Raw genomic sequence first — 19,385 nt, forward strand, 5'->3', positions numbered from 1 at the left:
AACACTGTTATTAGGCCCGGAGCCTGGCTAATTATACACCCCGGGAGGGAAGCTCAGGCGGGGAGCCCTGTACACTCAGTGCCGCAGAGAACCAAGGGGAAGATGCTGGGACCCCTAGCCTCTAAAGTGACCTCGGGCTACTCCCAGAGCACACACTCAGAGACCAAATCCTCCTCAGCGGGCACCAGAAAATCCCAACAGCTGCCTGCCGTGGGCAGCCAAGCAAGCAGTCTCTCCTGGTCTGCTCCTTCTGTAAAATGGGGCCAATGCCAGCCCTCGGCTAAAGCCCCAGTGAGGGGATCTCGAAAAGGGTGGGCACCAGCCAGGCCCACCCCACCGCAGCTGTCCCAGGGACGGAGCCCCGAACCAGCGGGCAGGGGGTGGCGTGGCCTGGGAGCCTGACTTCACGGGGCCCTGCTGCCCTGGCCCCAGGGCAGCAGGCCCAACCACAAAGGCAAGCTTGCAATTCCCTTCTCCAGATCGCTTTCTCCCAAGGGTGGGAACCAGAAATAGCAGGTTACCACTTCTCTGCCTCAGCAGAGCTGCCGCAAGGGAGCTGCCAGGGGATAGAAGTGGGAGGAGGGGGCCACGGCCAGGGCTGCCTGGGATCCGGGCCAAAGGGCAGCCAGGCCGAGAGGGAGGGGGGGAGGGGGCTCATTTTTGCTTTCTCCCCAGACAATCTGAGACCCTGTGAGGAGCCTCCACATGGAGGCTCACACACTCCTGCAGGCTGCAGGGGATGGTGAGGGGGTTACAGGGTGATGGCAGCTCAACCTGCCCTCTGCCCACGTTGTACACGCAGGTAAGGAGCCTCCTCTACCCGATCCCAGGAGTACAGTGGGGTCTGGGGGCCAGCCTGCCCTGTGGTGCATAATTGGTGGTTCAGAGGACAGAGGCTTCACGTCTTGGGAACGAGAATGGACAGGCCTGCCCAGCGGCTCCGGGCCGACGCGAGGGGGAGGGCTGGATGCCAGAGTGCCTGAGGGGAGGCAGGGCCAGGGCATGTGGAGGCTGAAGCCTGGACAACCACATCTGAACACCTTCAGGTGAAGGCCGGCCAGGTTCCCAGGGAAGCGGCTCGGAGGGCCCATCACCCCCTTTCCCCTCGGCCTCAGGAGACCCTCTTCCCAGGCCTCTTGGAGCCCCAGGAGAGAGGCTGAAGGGCTGACGAGAGGCCCCCAGGAGGAAAATCCACAGGGATGATCCTCAGAGACCAAGGAAGGATGATGCAGAGAGACGATGACACGGATGATGGCAGGAGATGGTTCAGTCTAAGCGGGGGACACGGGTGCTCTAAAACCCACTTAAATGACAAGGGACCTCTGACAAGAGAAATGGCAAAACTGATTGGTCTCTGAGCTCCCTGGGCAGGAACCCTTCCCTACCTGGGAAACTGCTGAGCACAGCGAAGAGGCTCAAGACGTGTTTGTTGAATGAATGAATGAAGAACCAACAAATGAACTACATGCCAACTCCCCGCTTCCTCAGGTCTGAGGGGCAGAACCCATGGGTGTGGCTTCTGTGAGGCAGAGGGAGGCACCTGCCTCCCAGCATGGACTTCGTGGTCCTCGCCTGGCCTTCTGACTGCCCCCGCTCCGCATTCCCCCCCCCCGGCACAGGAGGGCTAGGATCCTCAGGAGCTCCTGTGAGGAGGGCATTTGCTGGGCAGCGGCCAGGGACATGGGTGACACGGGCCGCAGCCAACAAAGCCTGCACAGCCTCGTGTCCACATGCTGGCAGAGGTGGACAGGCTCCATGTGGGCACCTCTGGGTGGGTCTTAGCAATTGGCCAAGGTTGGGGCTGCCTGCCAATGGGCTTCCCAGGTGGTGCTAGTATTAAAGAACCTGCCAGTCAATGCAGGAGATGCAGAAGACCCGGGTTCGATGCCTGGGTCGGGAAGATCCCCTGGAGGAGAGCGTGACAACCCACTCCGGTATTCTTGCTTAGAGAATTCCATGGACAGAGGAGCCTGGCGGTATACAGTCCATGGGGTTGCAAAGAGTTGGAACAACTGAAGCAGCTGAGCATGCAAGCACACACACCAGATAGCTGGGTGGGTGGGGGCTGGAGGAGCCCCCAGGGGCTCAGTGAGGATCTCGTGGGGGACCAGGAGGGTGGGAGGGATGCAGAACCACTGAGCAATGCAAGGAAGCATGAAACCAGTTCGGCAGTGGTGGCAGGAGGGCAAGGCAGAGTGGGAAGGAGGCAGCCAGAGTGGGAGGGTAGGAGCCCCGTGGAAGGCCCTCTGTGTTCCCAGGCGCTGGCTGTTTCCTGAAGGCTCTCAGGCCCTTGGGATCTGGGATCTCAGCCTGGTGTGGGTCCCAGCTGAGGGCCAGGATGTGATGGAATCCCACAGCCCAAGCCAAGAGAACAGGCAGCTGTGGAGCTGCCGAGAAATCGGAGTTGCGGCGGCCCTTCTGGGAGAAGGCATCCCGCGGGGGGCAAGCCCCCTGGGGGAGGCACTGAATGGGGCAGAGATGAGAAAGAGCTCCCATGGAGGTGCCACACCGAAGGCTGGTCAGTGAGTGGCACCTGCAGGTCGGGCAGCAGGGCCAGGAGGTGGCTCCGTGGCCTGTTCCAAGGACTGTGCTCGGGATCCCAGACTGGCCAGGACAGGCTCTTCAATATGAGGTCCATGGTCTCAAAGGGTGAGGGGGATGGAAGGCAGGCTGTGTGAACCCAGGCTGCCGGAGCGGGGCGAGCCTGCCCCTGGCCCCACTGGCCTGGAGGGGTGCCATTCTCAGGGGAGACGGATAGGCCTGGGGGGTCACGTCCCTAAACAGCCAGTCCAGAGCTGCTTTCTCAGATGACCGGCCACCAGTGACCCAGGAAGGGGCCCACCCGTGAGTGATCTCCAGGCCAGAGTGGACTGGGGGGACCTGGCCCCAAACTGTTCCTCGCTGCCCAGGGCTGGACGCACCCAAAGCGTCATTTGTGACATGCGTGTTCCCAGGCAGCAGAAAAGGGGGCCTAGCAGACAAACCCTACACAGGCAGCATGGGCTCTGTGTGTGTGAGTGTCCGTGTATATGTGCGAGCACGCGCATGTGTCTGTAAGCCAGCAAAGGAGGGCGGGAGCAGGGAGGGCTGTACCGTCGGTCCAGGCCTCGTGGATGGAGGCCTTCTGCCGGAACTTCTCTGCCAGGTGGTCGAGCCGCTCCAGCCGGCGGATCTCGTTCAGCAGCCACTCCTCATAGCCCTTCTCGGCCTGCTCCAGGTGCTGCCAACCATTGTTGATGTCCTGTGGGGGCAGGAGAGGGCGGGGCTACGAGGGGGGCTGGGGCACGCAGCGGGGCAGTGCCTTCCAGAAGGATGCTCACAGAAGGCAGAGAAACGGGCTGGGGTCACACGTCGCCCTGCTCTGCTGTACCTGCATGCCTGCACAGGGCCCCCTATACCTTCCGATTAAATGAATGAATGACCATGAATGAATGAATGCCCCCATGGTGCTATGAGTCAGAAGGTGACTGTGCAGTGACTATCACCCTCTCCTGGCAGGGGTGGGAGTCCCAGCCAAATGAGGGTCCACATTCAAATGATTCCAAACTATGGTGTGGTCTTGGGATGAGAGTAAAACTCCAGGGAGTGATGCGGGGAAATTAAACACGGTCAAGTGTCAAGTGTATGCCCCACGGCACCTTGCACCCGGATCTGTGCATTCTAGTTCAGAAAGACTGCAGGCCAGACAATACACCTGGGGATGGCCTGGAGCTGCCCCTCCACCCCTCACGGGGCCTCTGTGGCTCCGTCGGCCTCCTGGGCCCCGGCACTCACCGACACCATCTTGCCCTCGGAGGGCATGAAGGCGGGCCGGTTGCTGAGGCGCAGCTTGGTCTGCAGTGTGTTGAAGTTGATCTCCAGCTGGCACTTCTCCTGCACCTTCGGCGGCTTGTGGACCCGCCGGTAGTCACGGAAGTCCTCCAGCTTCTGCTGCATCTCCTGGATGGTCTTCTGGGGCACGCGGTCCTCCAGCCAGGGGATGGTGCGCCGGATCCACTCCAGGAGCTGTGGGCCAACAAAAAGTTGGGATGACCTTTGCAGGGGACCCGCCAACAGCTGACAGGGCTGCCTCCAGCTCATGGGCACGTGGGACCTGGATCTTCAAGGACCCCATCTTGGGGGATCACCCCTGCTATCCAGCCTGACTTCGCCATGATTCCCCATGGGCAGCCCATGGCCAGGGATTCTGGGAATATCACCCCTGCTAGAACCACAACTCTGTTCTCTGGCTTCTTTTTACTTCTGCCTTTGCCCTTGGTCTTCCTCCCTCCTCTAAGCAGGATGGCTTCAATTCAGACATCCCTTTGGGGGCACCGCCCCCATCAGGGCTGCACAAGAATCCACTGTCGCCATGCGCAGCACTATCTAAGAACCTTGCTGCATCCTGTTCACCAACTGTAAGCGCCCCAAGGCAGGACTGGCCACACGCCTGGCTCACTCTGGGGTAGTCAGCTCCAGGCGCAGAGCCTGGGCACAGAAAACTAGACAGTACAACTGAAAAAAGAAAGTGACCTGTACTTTTATGAGCCACTCATGTCTTTGATGGAGTGAGGAAAAGGTACAAACCAGCGTACAAACCAGCAAACAAACTGGATATTCCAGAACAATCCCAGTCAGTAAGATCAGTTACTGTGCAGGTAGATATGCCTGGGGAAGGGGGTCTGAAATGCCAGCCTCAGGCAGGATAAGAAAACTGAGGCTCGAGGTTTCCACGTGTGTTCACGTCCGGGTGCCTGGTGCCTGGTGCCCTCTGGGGAGCAAGGCTGGGGCTCTAAGACCCAGCCCCTAATCTTTCCTTGGTGTTAGCAGTGGTGGTGGTGCCAGGCGGTAGCTTTCTCTTGTTTAAAGTATCTTTAACTTGGCAAAAGAAAAAGTCTGCCGCTATAGGTGGGCTAGCAAATACTTTCCCAAGTTTTCCTGGTCTGTGAAATCTCAGAGTCTGGGGAACACTGATCTAGAAGAGCAGTCAAATGACTCCTCCTGGGGAGCTTAGATGCCAAGAAGGTAACAGGAGTTCCCTCCTCACAGGGGGCCTGCCGTGACAAACAGCCATCCTGTCTGTTGCTGTGTCAGATCTCGGGTCTCTTTCCATCCTACCAAATCAGGCTTCTGTGTGCGGGACACAGGGACAGGAATTTTTGTATAGGAGAAGGAACTTTTTAAAAAGCTCCTTTAAAATTTTTTTAAAAATAAAGGGACTTCCCTGGTGGTCCAGTGGTTAAGACTCTGTGCCTCCACTCTAGGGGGTGTGGGTTTGATCCCTGGGTCAGGGAACTAAGATGTTTTTTGCGTGGCATGGCCAACAGATTTTTAAAAAATAAAATAAAAAGCTCCCCAGCTGATTCTAATGCAGTGGGGAAAACTCCGTCCCTAAGTATCTCTGTAGGAAGCCAGGCTCGAGATGCCAGGAGTCAGTAAGCACGGTGACACATCACGCTGACCCTCAGTCCTGTGAAACCATGAGGACTGGCGTGGTCAGACTCCACTCTGTAACCCTGTGACCTTCCCTAGAAGGTCTCGCTGCCATCTTTGCTCTCTCCTCTGCAGGTGTCACAAGGCCTTGGGCCAAGGGTACCGAGAGGGGACCGGGGCCACCGGGGGGAGTGCAGGGGCGAGGGGTCACTCACGTCGCTGGCCAGCCTCTCATAATCTTCCATCAGGTGCTCGTTCTCCTGGTTGACGGCCAGCACCTTGCAGATCCGGTTGGCAGCGGTCTCAGCCTGGGTTGGGGGGAAGCGCGCACAGTCAGGGCTGCCTGGGGGCTGCTGACCCTCCCTCCTGACGGGCAGGTCCCCCGAAAGCTGGCACGTCATGGCCCGCACAGAAGGCCCCGAGGCGGGGAGGAGAGGAAGCACAGAGCCAGCAAGAGGGTGCCCCGAGAGGCTGAGTCCCGACAGGCCTTGCTGGGGTCCTTGGAGCCGACTGCTAAGGCCCCTGCTCGGGGAGCTGGGCCTGTATGCCCTCTCGGCTTGGACCCTGCAAGTGCTGAAGCAGGGTGGTGAGCCCCCTAATGTGGGGGAAATGGACTCAGAGGCCCACAGAGAGGAGGCCTGGGTGGGGCTGAGTAGGGTCCTCCACGCGGCTGAGCCCTGGAAGGACCCGCCCCTTGGCTGGGGAGGGAGGCTGCACCAGGGAGCCGCGGGGCACGGGCAGAGGAGGGGTGCCGGTGTCCCCCAGAGCAGGCTGGTGGTCAGTGCACGGGCAGAGCACGCCTGGCCCCTTTCCTATCCCCCCCCTCGGAGGACACTGCCGCTGGTTGGGTGGGCGGAGGTCCCGATCCACAGGGCGGAGGGGAGCCGGGGCTCCCGAGAGCGGGAGGCGGCGCCAGCAGTGACTAGTTTCTGCCCCAAACTACAGGGTGGGGTCCTGCTGGGGGGGGGGGGGGGGAATGCCAGGACAGGAGGAGGAGGGTGAGGGATGGCACACAGAGACCAGGTACCTTTCAGGAAGTACAGAAAGCCTCCAAGAAGAAGAGTTGAAAACGGCAACAGAACAGGAACAGAAATAGTGAGGAGGGTCTACAGAGTGGTGGGGAAGGAAAACAGAGAGGCTTGGGGATGGCTCCAGGCCCGCTGGCTGCAGGAACGACGCCCGCCTCTCTCCTCCACACACAGGTGGGGAGGGGAGTGGGGGGCCAGCTGCGGCTGGTGTGTACACGCACACGCATACACACACACACACCTGCTGCATGCTGCAGGACACTCGCCAACAAGCCCCAGAGGGGAGGCTCGCGAAGGCCTTGGCCAGCGAACACCCAGCCCCGAGTGAGCACAGGAAGCAGAACCCAGGTAACAGCCTGCAGGGAAGTCCCTGACCCCCAGCCTGGAGAGACGACCAGACCGGCACCCCAAGTTCAGCTCCGCCCCGCTGGGCAGGCCCCGCCAAGGTGCGGGCTGACAGGGAAGGGGTGTTTTGTTTCGAGGCTGAATTCCTGGCACCCGGCTCGGGGCTTGGCGTGTTTGAGGGACTCAGAGTTGATGAATGAATGAGCGAGCAAAGGACAAAGAACAGATGCTTTCGTGAGTAGAAATAAACCATCAGGAAAGGATGGGCATACATGGGGCAAGGCCTAGGGCTGCCTTGCATTTATGAAATGAAACAAAACCCAGAGAGCACTCTTTTAAGAGGCCTGATGGAGCCTCTGGGGAAAAGACGGTGGCAATAACACAAGCATTATGGGGCTCTCCTGAGAAGTAAACAGGCTGGGGGAAGCTGGAGAGGCCTGTATTCTGCACGTCCCTGGTGACCAGCAGCTCCCCAGAGGCTGGCCTTTATTTCCTCCCTCACGAGAGGGGCCCAGCTCCCTCAAAAACTCCCAGATGTTGGGACTTCCCTGGCGTCCAGTGGTTAGGACTCCCTGCTTCCATTGCAGCGGGCGCGGGTTAGATCCCTGGTCTGGGAACTAAGATCTCAAACTCTGAAGGGTAAAAAAAACACCAAAAAAACCCTCCCAAATGCTCTGACCTGGGCTTTCGGGCCGGCATCCCCTCCCACAGATGCCTCCAGGCCTCCGGTCCCCCACCCTGGAGTCCTGCTCTAAGCACCAGAGGGCAGTTTGGGCAGAGAGAAGATACTTCCTTCAGGGCAGTGTGGTGGCAGCGAGGGTGGCATGGGGCCCGCGGAGGGGTGAGGCCCACAACAAACATGCTATTAGTGGGGCTTTGTGGCCAGGAATCTCCCACCTCCACCCTGTTTTCCCCCTAGGGTGAGGGGTCCCCTCCATTCTCCCTGCCTGTGCCAAAGATGCCCCCCCAACCCACCGCCAGCAGAACACGTCAAACACACACTCCAGCCACGTGCTGGGGAGGCCGCTCCCACTGCCAGGCTGTGTGCATGGTGCTTACGGGGCCGGACACTGTCCTGAGCCCTTGGCCTGCTCATTTCACTCTGACGATCCTGAGGAGGGTGCTGGGCCACTCCCCGTTTTACAGGTGGGAGAACAGAGGTGAGGGACTTCTCCGAGGTCACACTGCTGAGCGGTGGCAGAGCAGGGACCCTGGCAGACTGCCCGCAGGAAGGCCGTGCTGGACCTGGGGCTCTGAGGCAGGCAGCAAAGTCCCCATCCCATGACAGTCCCCCTCTTGTAAGTGGGGATAACGGGGCCCGCCCACTCCTGGCGTGGGCCTGGGCCACTGACAGCCCATGCACATGGAATGTCTGGAGAAGGTCCTAGCATGCAGTTGCGTGCGGGCTGTTGCTTCAGCTGTGTCTGACTCTGTGCAACCCTATGGACTGTAACCCTCCAGGCTCCTCTGTCCATGGGATTCTCTAGGCAAGAATACTGGAGTGGGTTGCCGTGTCCTCCTCCAGGGGATCTTCTTGACCCAGGGATTGAACCCGTGTCTCTTACATCTCCTGCATTGGCAGGCAAGCTCTTTACCACTAGCGCCACCTGGGCAGCACGCAGTTAGTGCTCAATAAATAGCTAATTTCTTGGTCATTTCTCTCTGCCCAACCGCTAACCAGGATACAGAACCAAGTTGCTGGGAATACACTGCTGGCCAAAACCAGACACCCAGGAGGCAGGAGGAGGGGACAGAGGTGTCCAGGCCTCCAGGCGGCAGGGGCAGCTCTGGTGTGAGGTCGGCCCGGCTCGGGGAGGGCCACCCCGGGGAACAGACACTCCTGACTCCCTGCCTGCGGTGGTGGGGCTGTGGGGGGCAGGGGCCTGGTGATCTGGGCCCATGGAGTCAGAGACGGGCCTGTCCTGGGGCATTTGCTAGGGGAAGGAGCCGCAGAGCAGGGCAGGAGAGCCAGCATTCCCAGTGGGGACACAGCCAGTGCGGCAGCCGGGTGGCCGGGCATGGATCAGGGAAAGAGGGGGACGGCTGAGAGCAGGCACACAGGCCCCAGCTGCGCCCCGCTGTCCGAGGTGATAATGGGACTCGACTGCCTCGTCCAGAGAAGCTGGGACCTGCCGCCACTTCACAGGGTGGGCTGTGTCCACGGAGGGACTCGTGGGACTGTCTGCGGCATCTCAGCCCCTGGACCAGTGCTGGCTGGGCGATGGCAATGGAGGCTCAGGGTCACAAGAACCTTCCAGGCTGGCTCAGTCCTCAGGCCACAGTTCGGGCACTGGGATGGTGGTGGGGGTGGGGGGTGTGGCAAGGGTGAGTCTCCAGCCACAGGAGTGAAGGTGCTCCCGCCCCCAGCTCACCTTTTGAGCCCCTGAGAAAGCGTGGTAGAAGCAGGACACGTAAGTCATGATGGCTTTCTCATCTGGCCTCAGAGTGCCTACAATATCTGCGCAGAGAGAGAGAGAGAGAGAGAGAGAGAGGCAGGAGAGAGTGAAAGATGCAGGAAGGGCGGCCGAGGCCTGGCCCGAGGCTCATGCAGGAAGGATAGCGCTGGCTCTAGACTGGAAGCCAGACCCTGGCTCCGGCCTGCGTGGGTGTGTCTTGCCAAGGGGAAGGGGGGACATCAGAAAGGGACAGATTCCTTTCCTAACCAGGCCTGGGTTTGGGATACATTAGCCAGGAAGCCTTGGTTGGGGCTAGAGGGATCTTGCTTGCATTATTTGATCTTTCTGAAAACATATGTAGGATCCATGTCCTTTGTGACCACCTACCACCTGAGCACAAACCCCTAATCATCTCCTGGGGTCTCAGAATGAAACCCAAACTCCAGGACCACAATGTCTCCCACAGCCTGGCTCTGTCACCTTCTCCTACCTCATCTTCCTCTCCTCCCCAGCCATTCCTTGGATAAGCCCCGCCACTGAGGCCTCAGGGCCTTTGCACTTGTTCCCCCCTCTATCTGGAACACTCTGTCCACAGCTTCTGCTCATCACGCCCCTCTCCACCAGCGGCCCCAGGTGGAGGAGCCCAGCGCATCCCACCATGCTGTCTGTGCTGTCCACTACTCCTCTCACACGACGTTACTTTCTCTATGGACCTGCTCGTTGTCTGTCTTGCCCACTAGAACGTAAGCTCCGTGAGGGCAGAGGCCCTGCCTGACTCGGTCACTGACTGTACGTATTCTCAGTGCCTGGCACTGAAGTAGGGGGGTGAGCTCTGAGGCGCTCGAGAGATACTACGAGCAGAGACTAAACGGGCGGTGATGCTGAGGAGCCGGGGGGGTGGCTTCCAGTCGGAGAGAGGCCACTGCCGTCTGCAAGAGAAATGAGGTGAGTGCGGGAGGAGAGGCAGCAGTGGCATTGGGCGGTGGCGGCGAGGTGGGCCTGCCTGGCCCTGCCCGGTACCTTCTGCGCTCCCGAAAAGGCATGGTAGAAGCTGGACACATAGGTCATTATGGCCTTCTCGTCGGGCCGGGCCGTGTTCACGATGTCTGTAAGTGAACGACAAGGGTTAAACTGCCCCAGCGGGGGTGGGGACGGGCGCTCACGGAGATGCACGGGAGTCCTGGGAGAAGGACCCTCGGAGCTGATTCCATGACCCTGGGAGACTCCAGTGGGCTTGGCCAGCCCCTCGGCCCCTCCATCCCCCATGGTCACCGGAAAGGCCAAGGCTGTGGGAAATGGGATTAAGACGAGGAGACTTCCTCTCTCTGAGAACGGCCTCAAGGGGCTGCTAAACGGTCAGCCCCAGGGGCCGCCGGAGGCCAGAGGCAGGGGTCCCGGCCGGGGTGGTGCGTGGCTGGGAAACGGAGCAAAGCCGGAAAAGGAAAACAACACTCCACTCTGTGGGCTCCAGATCCCCAGCCTGTGGCAAGCAGGAAGGTGGAGGCCTTGGTTATTCACAGGAGCCGACCGTCCCAGTGACCGAAGGGTGGGATCAGTCAGGAAGGGCTTTGGCGGGGGGCCGGGGCCCAGGCCCCAGGGGCGTCCCTGAGAGTTGGTCCCCTTAAGGTCCCCTTCCCCACCATCTCCCTCCCAGGCTGCTCCGGCCTGGGTGCCCTGGGTGACAACACCATCATTCCCAGTTCACGCAGATTCGCTCAGGCGTTCCGGCTGGCTCTGCCAGCTCTGAGGTCACCCTAAGACATGCCCATAAAACAGCGTGCTGACAGAGCAAGAGGGATGTACTTACCCTCTGCATCCAGCATCTTGGGGATGTCGAGGTATTTCTCGGCCACTTCGAAGGCATTGTTTAGGTTGGTGACAGGGTCGTCCTGGGGGAGGGAGGCGAGGGAAGGAGGAGAAATACGGTCAGGGGCAGGACACACAAGCAGAGGGAACAAGGGCTGGCCCTTAAGGGAGGGACCCTGGGGAGGGCTGGGACTGAAAATGTTCCTTCAGGCAGTTCTCAGCCACCTGTGCAGCTGCAGGGAGCTGGGGGCGGGGCGGACACACCTGGGTAAAGTCAACTCCCACTCAAAGGAACGCTGCTGGAAACCTTTGGGGGGCTGACTGTGCACCCTTCCTCCAGAAAGAAACACAGGTGTGCTCTTTCCTTAGAGTTTCCAGCCATCCCTGGGTCCCAGATTAAGACCCCCTGCACTGAAACACTGATCCAGACCTGAGAGAGCACTGGGGTGTGTGTGGGGCTGGGGCTGGGGAGCAGAGAGCCTCTGCGTTCTAAGCTCAGCCTGGCTCACAGGATGAGTGCCCACTTCACGCCGACCCTCCCTCACAGGCCTCTCCCGCTCTCCAGCTACAGCCCGATTCGATTACTCGATTAGTTGCTGTGGCATGAATGGGCTGAGTGCCGGCCTGGGCACCCCCGCCCCCCCATCTGGGATGATGCTTGGCCCTAGGCTGCCTCCCCCACGGGCCCTGCCCCATGAGGCCAGCTCAGGGGCGCCTTCCTTCTTCTGTAGCATGGGTCCCCCCGTGATGGTTCAGAATTCCTCACCCCTCTCCACTGGGCAGAGTGTGAACGCTTCAAGAATCTAGAGGGTTATGGAAGGGGAGCTGGGGACCTCCCTGGTGGTCCAGTGTTAAGAATCTGCCTTCCAAAGCATGGGACTCAGGTTCAATCCCTGGTCGGGGATTCCACATGCCAAAGGGGCAACTAATCCCGTGCGCCACAACGACTGAGTCCTCATGCCACAACTAGAGAGAAGCCTGCCCACTGCAACTAGGACCTGATAAAGCCGTAAGTAAATACATAAATAAAAAGGAAGGGAAGCTGGAAAGCATGGTCGGTCAGGACCTCCCATAACCCCTGGCAGCTGCAATGCTCAAGGAGGGAGAAGGGGACGGGTCCCAAGGGGACCAAAGGAGGCAAGAGTCAGCCGCTGAGCCTGGGGTTTGCTGATGGCTGGCACAGGGCCCTCCCAGTCTGCCCATCTGAGCAGAGTTCAGCTCTGGACACCAGCGACGGACGGGCTGGGGGCAGCAGCCCAGAGTCAGGGTTAGAGTCGCGGTGCCTATGGGCCACTGAGGGGAGGCAGAGACACGCACCTTTCTCAGCTTGTCGTATTCGATCAGCTCCGGTCTGTGCCGGTGGATCAGGGCGTTGAAGGCAAGGCCGTCCTTCCAGCTGGGGATGGAGAGGCCAGGGTTGTGAGGAGGGCCCCCGTGGTCATGAGGGGCTGTGGGCCGTGGGCACACAGGAACGACTACCTCCTACTCCGTGAGGTGGTCTAGAACGTGTGCCCAGCTGGCTGTGAGCCTGGGTGCTGGAGCCGGACCGTCTGGGGGGAAATTCCACCCCTTCCGCTCTCAGTGCAACCTTAGGCAAGTCCCCTAATCTCCTGCTACCTCAGTTTCCACATCTGCAAAATAGGGATAATACAGTGCCTACACTTGATCGGGCTGCTGTGAGGATAACTGTGTGAGGCCTAGGCCGATACCTGACATGTGACAAGCGCCCTGTGACTGCTCGTTACCGGGGTGGCCGTGCCCTGCTGAGCACTGTCATGCGTGGCCCTGCTGAGCTGCACAGGCCTGCACCGCGGGCTCCCTGCACCACGGCTGACCTGACCCATGGGCTGGCTAAATGCCAGGACATGGCTTGGCGTGAGGGGCTCTGTTCAGAGGGAAGTGACAGCTGGTCCCAGGCCAGACTGGTCACATTTCCCTCCCCGAGAGCCTCTAAGGCAGGAGTCCCCAACTTCTGGGCTGTAGATGGGTACCTCCTGTCAGGTCAGCGGCAGCATCGGATTAGAAATAAAGTGCACAGTAAATGTAATGGGCTTGAATCATCCCAAAACCGTGCCCCTCTCCTACCCTCAGAGAAAGGAATGGTCTGTGGAAAAACTCTTCCGTGAAACCGGTCCCTGGTGCCAAAAAGGCTGGGGACTGCCGCTCTAAAGGCTGGCTCTTTCAGAGGTCAAACTTAATGACATCTCAGACAGACCCCCTCTCTGACCATGGTACTCTCGCTGGCTACCTTCTGTCACCTTATCCTATTTTGTTGTCTTTGGCCCTTCTCACTACTCGGAATTAGGCTGGTTTCTTCCCACCTCTGTGAACTACTGGCCCCCCGGCTGAGGTGTGACCTTCCAAGGGCAGGGACTTGATTTTGGCACTGTTGTATTCCCACTCTTGGCATGGAGTAGGCACTCCATAGGTATTTAGTGACTGAATAAATATACGAATGAGAAGTGCACGGAGGACCAGCTAGCTGGGAAGGAAGGAGACGTGGAGGAGATCAAGGGAGGGACTGCCGGCTACAAATGGCTGAGCACAATGGTCCCCAATGCCGAGTGCAGGGTCCTGGGGAGTCCGAGGACACAGCAGGACCTCTGTGGACACTGGAAAACCCCGTTCTTCATCCCGATGTGTGTCCTCTCCCTGGACCATCCACCCAGGAAGACAGCAGAGGCTCAGAGGGGTGAAGTCACGGTCATGTTGGATCTGATCTCAAGGCCACCCCCAAAGCCTGCATGCCTAATCCCCAGGCCGTGCCATACTCCCAGATCTCCCACTGATCATGCCTGCCTTGTGGACACACTCATTTTCTGCCCTGACCCAAGGAAGAGCAGGCTTATTCCGGCTGAGTCCTGTTCCTCTAATGGACACAGGGCACATTTCCCCGACACTGAACTCACTAGGACGGCAGGTCCCTCTTGAGAGGTCAAAACAAAGGAAGAGCTTTGCTGCTCCTTCCGAGTTACCAGACTCGGGGAAGGAGACTATAGGGCCTCGCAAAGGTGCCGGGCCGTAAGGCCTCTAGCCCGGGACGGTGAGGCGACCGCCACCTCCCCCAAGGGACGTGGGGACTTTCCCAGGGGTTCATGGAAGCCAGTGGAGAGGGGCGCTCTTTGAGAGCTGGCACCTCACAGACCCTGACAAAACCACAGCAAGAGAGCTGGGGTGGGGGGGGTGGGGGTGGGGCCAGCCAGCATCTCAAGTCCCGGGAAGCAGCTTGGGGATGATGTTAGCCGGCACTTAGCCGGCTGCTCACCTGATGTGGAAGTTCTGCACGTTGACGTTCTTGTATGGGGCCGTCTTTCTCTGGCACCAGAGGAGGAGCCCTTCCTTGGCAGAGGTCTCTGCAGAACACACAAGGATGGTGAGCACAGGCTCACAACTAGAGGTGCAGCACCCAGTGCGGGTGGGTCACTCTTGGGGCTCAGGCAGGAGGGGCAGAGAGAAGCCGGGGGAAGAGGCCCTGGGACGGGGCAGCCGCAGTGTGGGTGCCCCTTCCGCATCCTAGCTGCATGCCAGGCCCCAGAAGCAGTCATTCACCTGGGGTCACCTGGAAGTGACAGTGACAGGGCAGTGTCAGGGCCTGAACCTGACCCACTTCTGACCCCAAAGCCTGCGCCTGGCAGGACACACTGCCACACAAGCGCCTGATGCAGGGCCCGGCTTCTGAACAAGGCCCCAGGAAGGGGCTGCCCACTCGGGGGCCGGCCGCAGCTTTGAGGAAGCAGGGTGGGAGGGCCCCGGGAGGTCCCTCCATCCCCATGGGCAGCTCCCCATGGACTGTGCTCAGCAGACTGGGCGCGCTATGAGGGCAGGCACCACGTGTGTCCCGGTCACTGCTCGGGCCTGTCACCAGGAGCCCCTCCACACGCTGGCCCCGTGGTTTCTCTCACCCTGTGTTGGCCAAGTCCGAGGGTGGGAGGTGGAGTGGAAACGTGGGTGCTGATGCCCCGGAGAACGAGGCCAGGCCTGACTCTATCAGGAGCCTGCTCCCAGACTGTAAAACGGTGCGGTCATGCCCACTGGACGAGGGTGGTGTGAGGGTCCACTGAGAGGGGTGGCCGCACGGGTCCCCTTCACCTCCACTGGGCCAGCACTCCTGGGCAGGGCCAGGCCCTGGGAGTCTTGTCCAGACTCAGGAAAGAGCCTTCAGGCATGAAGACAAAACACCTGAAAGTCTAACCAAGTCCCCAAAACTTGGGGTGGCACTGGGGTTGAGAGAAAAGGCTGCTCTCTGCCAGTCGGCAGGCCCTCGGTTCTCACCTTCCACAGAGATGTCCTGGATGGCGAACCTGAGGATGATGGTCCAGATCATTCCCAGGGTCATCTTCGCGTTGCCGTCCACAATCTCTGCACGCAGGGAAAGGGGCAGAGGGTGAGAAGATTGTAAGGAAGCAGAGGGTGACCCCCCAGGCGGCCCCTGGCCCTGTCCAGAGTTCAGCTCCATCATCTGACAGAGCTGCCCAGGCCTGTCCCACACAACCTGCATTGGGAGGTGTCCCTCAACAGGAAGCGTGGTCCCCAAAGCCTTCTGCCACTTGGCACATTCAGGCTTCCACACACACGTGTTCTCAGCCACACAGGCCCCCTCCTCTCCAGGCAGCTCACTCTCATGACCCACTGCAAAGGATTGCTCCCAGGCGTTAGGCCTGAGTTTCCAGCCCCCGTCACCCCTGTATGGGCAAGTCTCTTGACTAGCAGGTGCAGGCCACGCTAGTATTTGTTGAGAATCTGTCCCCTTCCTTCCAACACCAGTGCTGCCACCTCGATCCAAGCCACCGTCGTGTCCCCCAAATCTCGATGTACCGCCTCCTCCGTCCCCGTGATCCACTCCCACGCAGCAGGGTGGTCACTAACAGGTGCATCGAATCTGTGCCGAGTGCCTGCTTCAGGCCCCACCGTACCTGAAGCAAACCCTGTGTGCTGCAGGTGGGCTCACAAGGCCTGCCCTGTGTGACCTGGCCCCTCCCTCCCCAGCACTCTCTAAGCTCCGTCCTCTTGTTGAGTCAATGTTTGCTTGCTTTAAGGATCTCACACCTCCTGTCCGCCCACAAAGTGCACCCCTTGTCCCTTTCCTCAGAAGGCTGGTGGTCCTTCCCAGCATGTTCTGTCTCTCTGCTTCTGCGTCACCTCCTGGCTTCCCTGGCTTCCCCGGCACCCTGCTCCTGCCCTCACACACACACATTGGCTGGTCTGTCTGCTTCTTCACGGGCTTCCCAGTTGGTACAGTGGGAAAGGAACTGCCTGACAAGCAGAAGGCTTGGGTTTGATCCCTGGGTCGGGAAGATCCCCTGGAGAAGGAAATGACAACCCACTCCAGGATTCTTGCCTGGGAAATTCCACGGACAGAGGAACCTGGTGGGCTACTGCCCATGGGGTCACAAAAGAGTTGGACACGACTGAGCAACTAAGCGGCAGGAGCAGCTGCCTGTTCACCGTCTGCCTCGTGATCAGTCCTGCACCCCCAGCACCTGGCCAGGCCCTCGAGAGGGAGAGAGAGAGAGGGTGAGAGAGAGAGAGGTGGAGCCGCAGGCGGCAAGAAGCAGGGGGCACAAGGGCCAGCTGCTGAGCGGGCGCTTCCTCAGTTGACTGAAAACCACTCTCCCAGACTCCCAGGGGTGAGAGAGAAGGGTCTGGACCACACGTTCCTCAGCTTCAGCAACTTGGAGAAAAACCACTTCTGTGATGCTCAGGCACCGTGGGGTCTGGGGCCGGGTGGAGAAGTGCGTACGAGCAGCTGCAGACCAGAGCCCATCGGCCTGACATGCCTGCAGGGGTCCTCTCGGGCCTGCAGCCCATTGTGCCTCTCCCAGTCTGGATGCAGGAGGGAGGCTGGCAGAACGGAGGGATGCTTCAAGAGACCGTGCTCACCAGCCTCAAGGACAGAAAACTCTAGGTGGGCTTGATTTGAGGAGGAGGAACGAAGGTCCCCCAGAGGATGGGACCCAGCCTTCTCGGAGGACACACTCACTAGGAGGTGGGGGGCTCTTTAGTCACTGGTGAGGCTCCCCCCAGGGAAGCTGTGGGCTGCCGACTGAGGGGAGATCTCAGTTTGAGGGTTTGAGGAGAGGAAACACATGCAGCTGGCTGCCTGGAGGCAGGGGAAGGACACAGTGTCTGTCCGCACCTTTCCCAGGGCAGAGAACCCCAGGCCTGGAAACTAGGCGGAGCCTTCTCATGTGGCGAGAGCGGGGATTCGTCCAGGAGATCCACGCTGTGTTCCTCCTGGGGGCTGGGCACCCCAGAGCCGGGGACGGACACAGGCTGGCGTGGCGGCCGCAGTGCCTGTTCCCAGCTGGCGCCCGAGCAGGCTGGTCACGGAGGCTTAGAGAGTCCCTGCGACTGTGGGGGGAGGCGGCCACTCTCATGACACACCCACCAGCTGCTCCCTGGACCTGCAGCTGCGCCTCCGCCTCCCAACCCCACTCATGAGCCCCACGAGGAAGCCGTGTTCCTGCAGCTGAGACGGTGTGGAGGGACAGGGAGTTGGGGGTGGACGGGGGTGGGGGGACATAGATCAGGGCTCTCAGGTACCCCAGAGATCTCAGAATGGCTCCAGCCGGCTGCCCACCAGAGGCCCGAAGGCCACGGGTGTTGGGAGCGAAGCGGTCTGAGCATGAACGGAGAACGTTTCTAGACTGAGTTTTTCTCCAAATGAAAACTGATGACTGCCATGGGTCTCTCCTCTCACCCTGTCTGTATTTACAGGCTAGCATTTGAGCAAAATAAAAAAATGCAGCTGTGAGAAGCAGGAGGCTGGAGGGGAGCCAAGAGGAAAGATCCATGCAAGGACAGAAAATCTCAGGACCTGACTCAATCCGGGGTTTTGTGTTTTGTTTCGTTTTGTTTTAAGCAAACACCAACCACCTCGACCGTGGCATGCGAGGCTTGGCACCCCTTCTTGGAGAGGGCCCGGGCCAGGGCAGAGCCTTGGAACACGGGACGTGCATTCCTGGCCTGGAGTCCCAGCCAGACTCTCAGAGCCCTGTCATTAACAGCAATTAGTTTTCTTTGTTTTTCTAAAAGCTGGGACAACATGGATGTCGGGGTGTAGGAAACCCTGCTCTGACTAATGAGCAAGACTGTGAGCCCAGGCTGATGGGGACCTTCTGGGCTCCATTAGGCCTCGCCTGGTCTCCAAAGGCGCCTGGGAAGTTCAAGACAAGAGTTCCAGCTGCTGGAGTGAGGGCATGCTGCTGCTCCCACGAGGGACTGGAGACAAGGTCACGGTGCTGGCTGGGCACCCTCATGGGGCCCAGAGGGATCCTGGGAGTCCCGTCAAGAGGCCACACTCTCCCAGGCCATGTGGCCAGCAAGGTCTGCCCCCTGACCTCTGGGCCTATGCTCCCTGCTGCAGAGCCCAGACACCGGCCACAGCGTCCCCCCCTGAGCCCCTCCTGCCCGCGGACACCAGGCAGGGCCTAAGGACAAAGGTGCTGCTCGCTCAGAGAGACGGCGGGTCACCTATCAGGCCCAGCACCAGGAGGGGGAGTGGGGTGTCCAGGGTCTGAGTCAAAGCCATTCCTCCTGTGCCCCACATGACTGGGCGAACCGTATTCTCTGCTCTTGGACTGGATCATTCTCTAGGGGAAGGAAAGCAGGGGTGGGTAGGGTGCCGGGGCTGGGGGTGGTTTGTGAACCCAACGCTGCATCAAAGGCAGTCACTGTGGTCACCACTTGGTGTATCCGGCACCCCCATCTTGACCACCAACACAACTTATTTCTTTTTCTTTCCTGGCTGCGTGGCTTGTAGGATCGTAGTTCCCTGACCAGGGATTGAACCCGGGTCCTCGGCAGTGAGAAAACAGAGTCCTAACTGCTGGGCCTCCGGGGAATTCCTCCAACCCCACTCTGCTCCGGGCCCCATCCACTCACCTTCTGCCCCGATGGAGACCAGCTTGACTCCTTTGCTGGCGATGAAGTCCAGCGCCTTGTTCACGTTGTTGATCTTGTGCACTCTCATCTTGCCCCGCTCTGGCTTAGGTAACCGCTCCCCTGAGGACCGAACACCATGAAAGGAAGAGAGAGAGATTTAGGATCCCCACTGCTCCCCAGAACAGGCCGATGCCGGCGCAGTGTTGCTGCAGCTGGTAGAGGCCTTGCTCTTGCCCGGCAGCCACGGGTAGGGTGGGTGGTGTCCTGGGGGCACCTGCAGGGTAGTTGTGGGGGGGGGGGGGGTGCCTCACCTGAAATGACCTCCAGGAGGAGCATGAGCTTGAGCCCATCTCGGAAGTCTTCATCGATGTTCTCAATCTGCGTGCCAGCCTTCCGCAGGTGGGAGTTGCACCAGGCTGTGAAGGTCTGGGGAGGCAAAACAGAGGGTGGCCGGGAGGGTCAGTGTGGCTGTTGGGGCTCTCCAGCAAAAGGGCCGGGCCACAGCCCTGACTCT

The 19,385-nt window shown here is 60.0% G+C and overlaps 1 protein-coding gene across 8 annotated transcripts in view; it reads right to left on the reverse strand.

Annotated features, from left to right (window-relative positions):
- ACTN4 (actinin alpha 4) overlaps positions 1–19,385 on the reverse strand; it is a 74,623-nt gene that overhangs the window by 10,135 nt on the left and 45,103 nt on the right. For 5 of the 8 annotated variants that reach the window (XM_070450919.1, XM_070450917.1, XM_020870356.2 and 2 more), the window contains exons 2-11: positions 19,183–19,297; positions 18,872–18,991; positions 15,260–15,346; positions 14,253–14,340; positions 12,305–12,383; positions 10,989–11,070; positions 10,202–10,287; positions 5,628–5,720; positions 3,775–4,005; positions 3,094–3,241 (exon numbers count right to left, since the gene is read on the reverse strand). In XM_070450919.1, coding sequence (XP_070307020.1) covers positions 3,094–3,241; positions 3,775–4,005; positions 5,628–5,720; positions 10,202–10,287; positions 10,989–11,070; positions 12,305–12,383; positions 14,253–14,340; positions 15,260–15,346; positions 18,872–18,991; positions 19,183–19,297 — 1,129 coding nt within the window. Of the gene's footprint in view, positions 1–3,093; positions 3,242–3,774; positions 4,006–5,627; positions 5,721–9,157; positions 9,244–10,201; positions 10,288–10,988; positions 11,071–12,304; positions 12,384–14,252; positions 14,341–15,259; positions 15,347–18,871; positions 18,992–19,182; positions 19,298–19,385 lie in introns of all 8 variants that reach the window. The other 3 variants (XM_070450918.1, XM_020870355.2, XM_020870354.2) reach the window with 1 other exon arrangement.

This window comes from Odocoileus virginianus, chromosome 20 (genome assembly GCF_023699985.2).
Source record: "Odocoileus virginianus isolate 20LAN1187 ecotype Illinois chromosome 20, Ovbor_1.2, whole genome shotgun sequence".
In the NCBI taxonomy this organism is placed as follows: domain Eukaryota; kingdom Metazoa; phylum Chordata; class Mammalia; order Artiodactyla; family Cervidae; genus Odocoileus; species Odocoileus virginianus.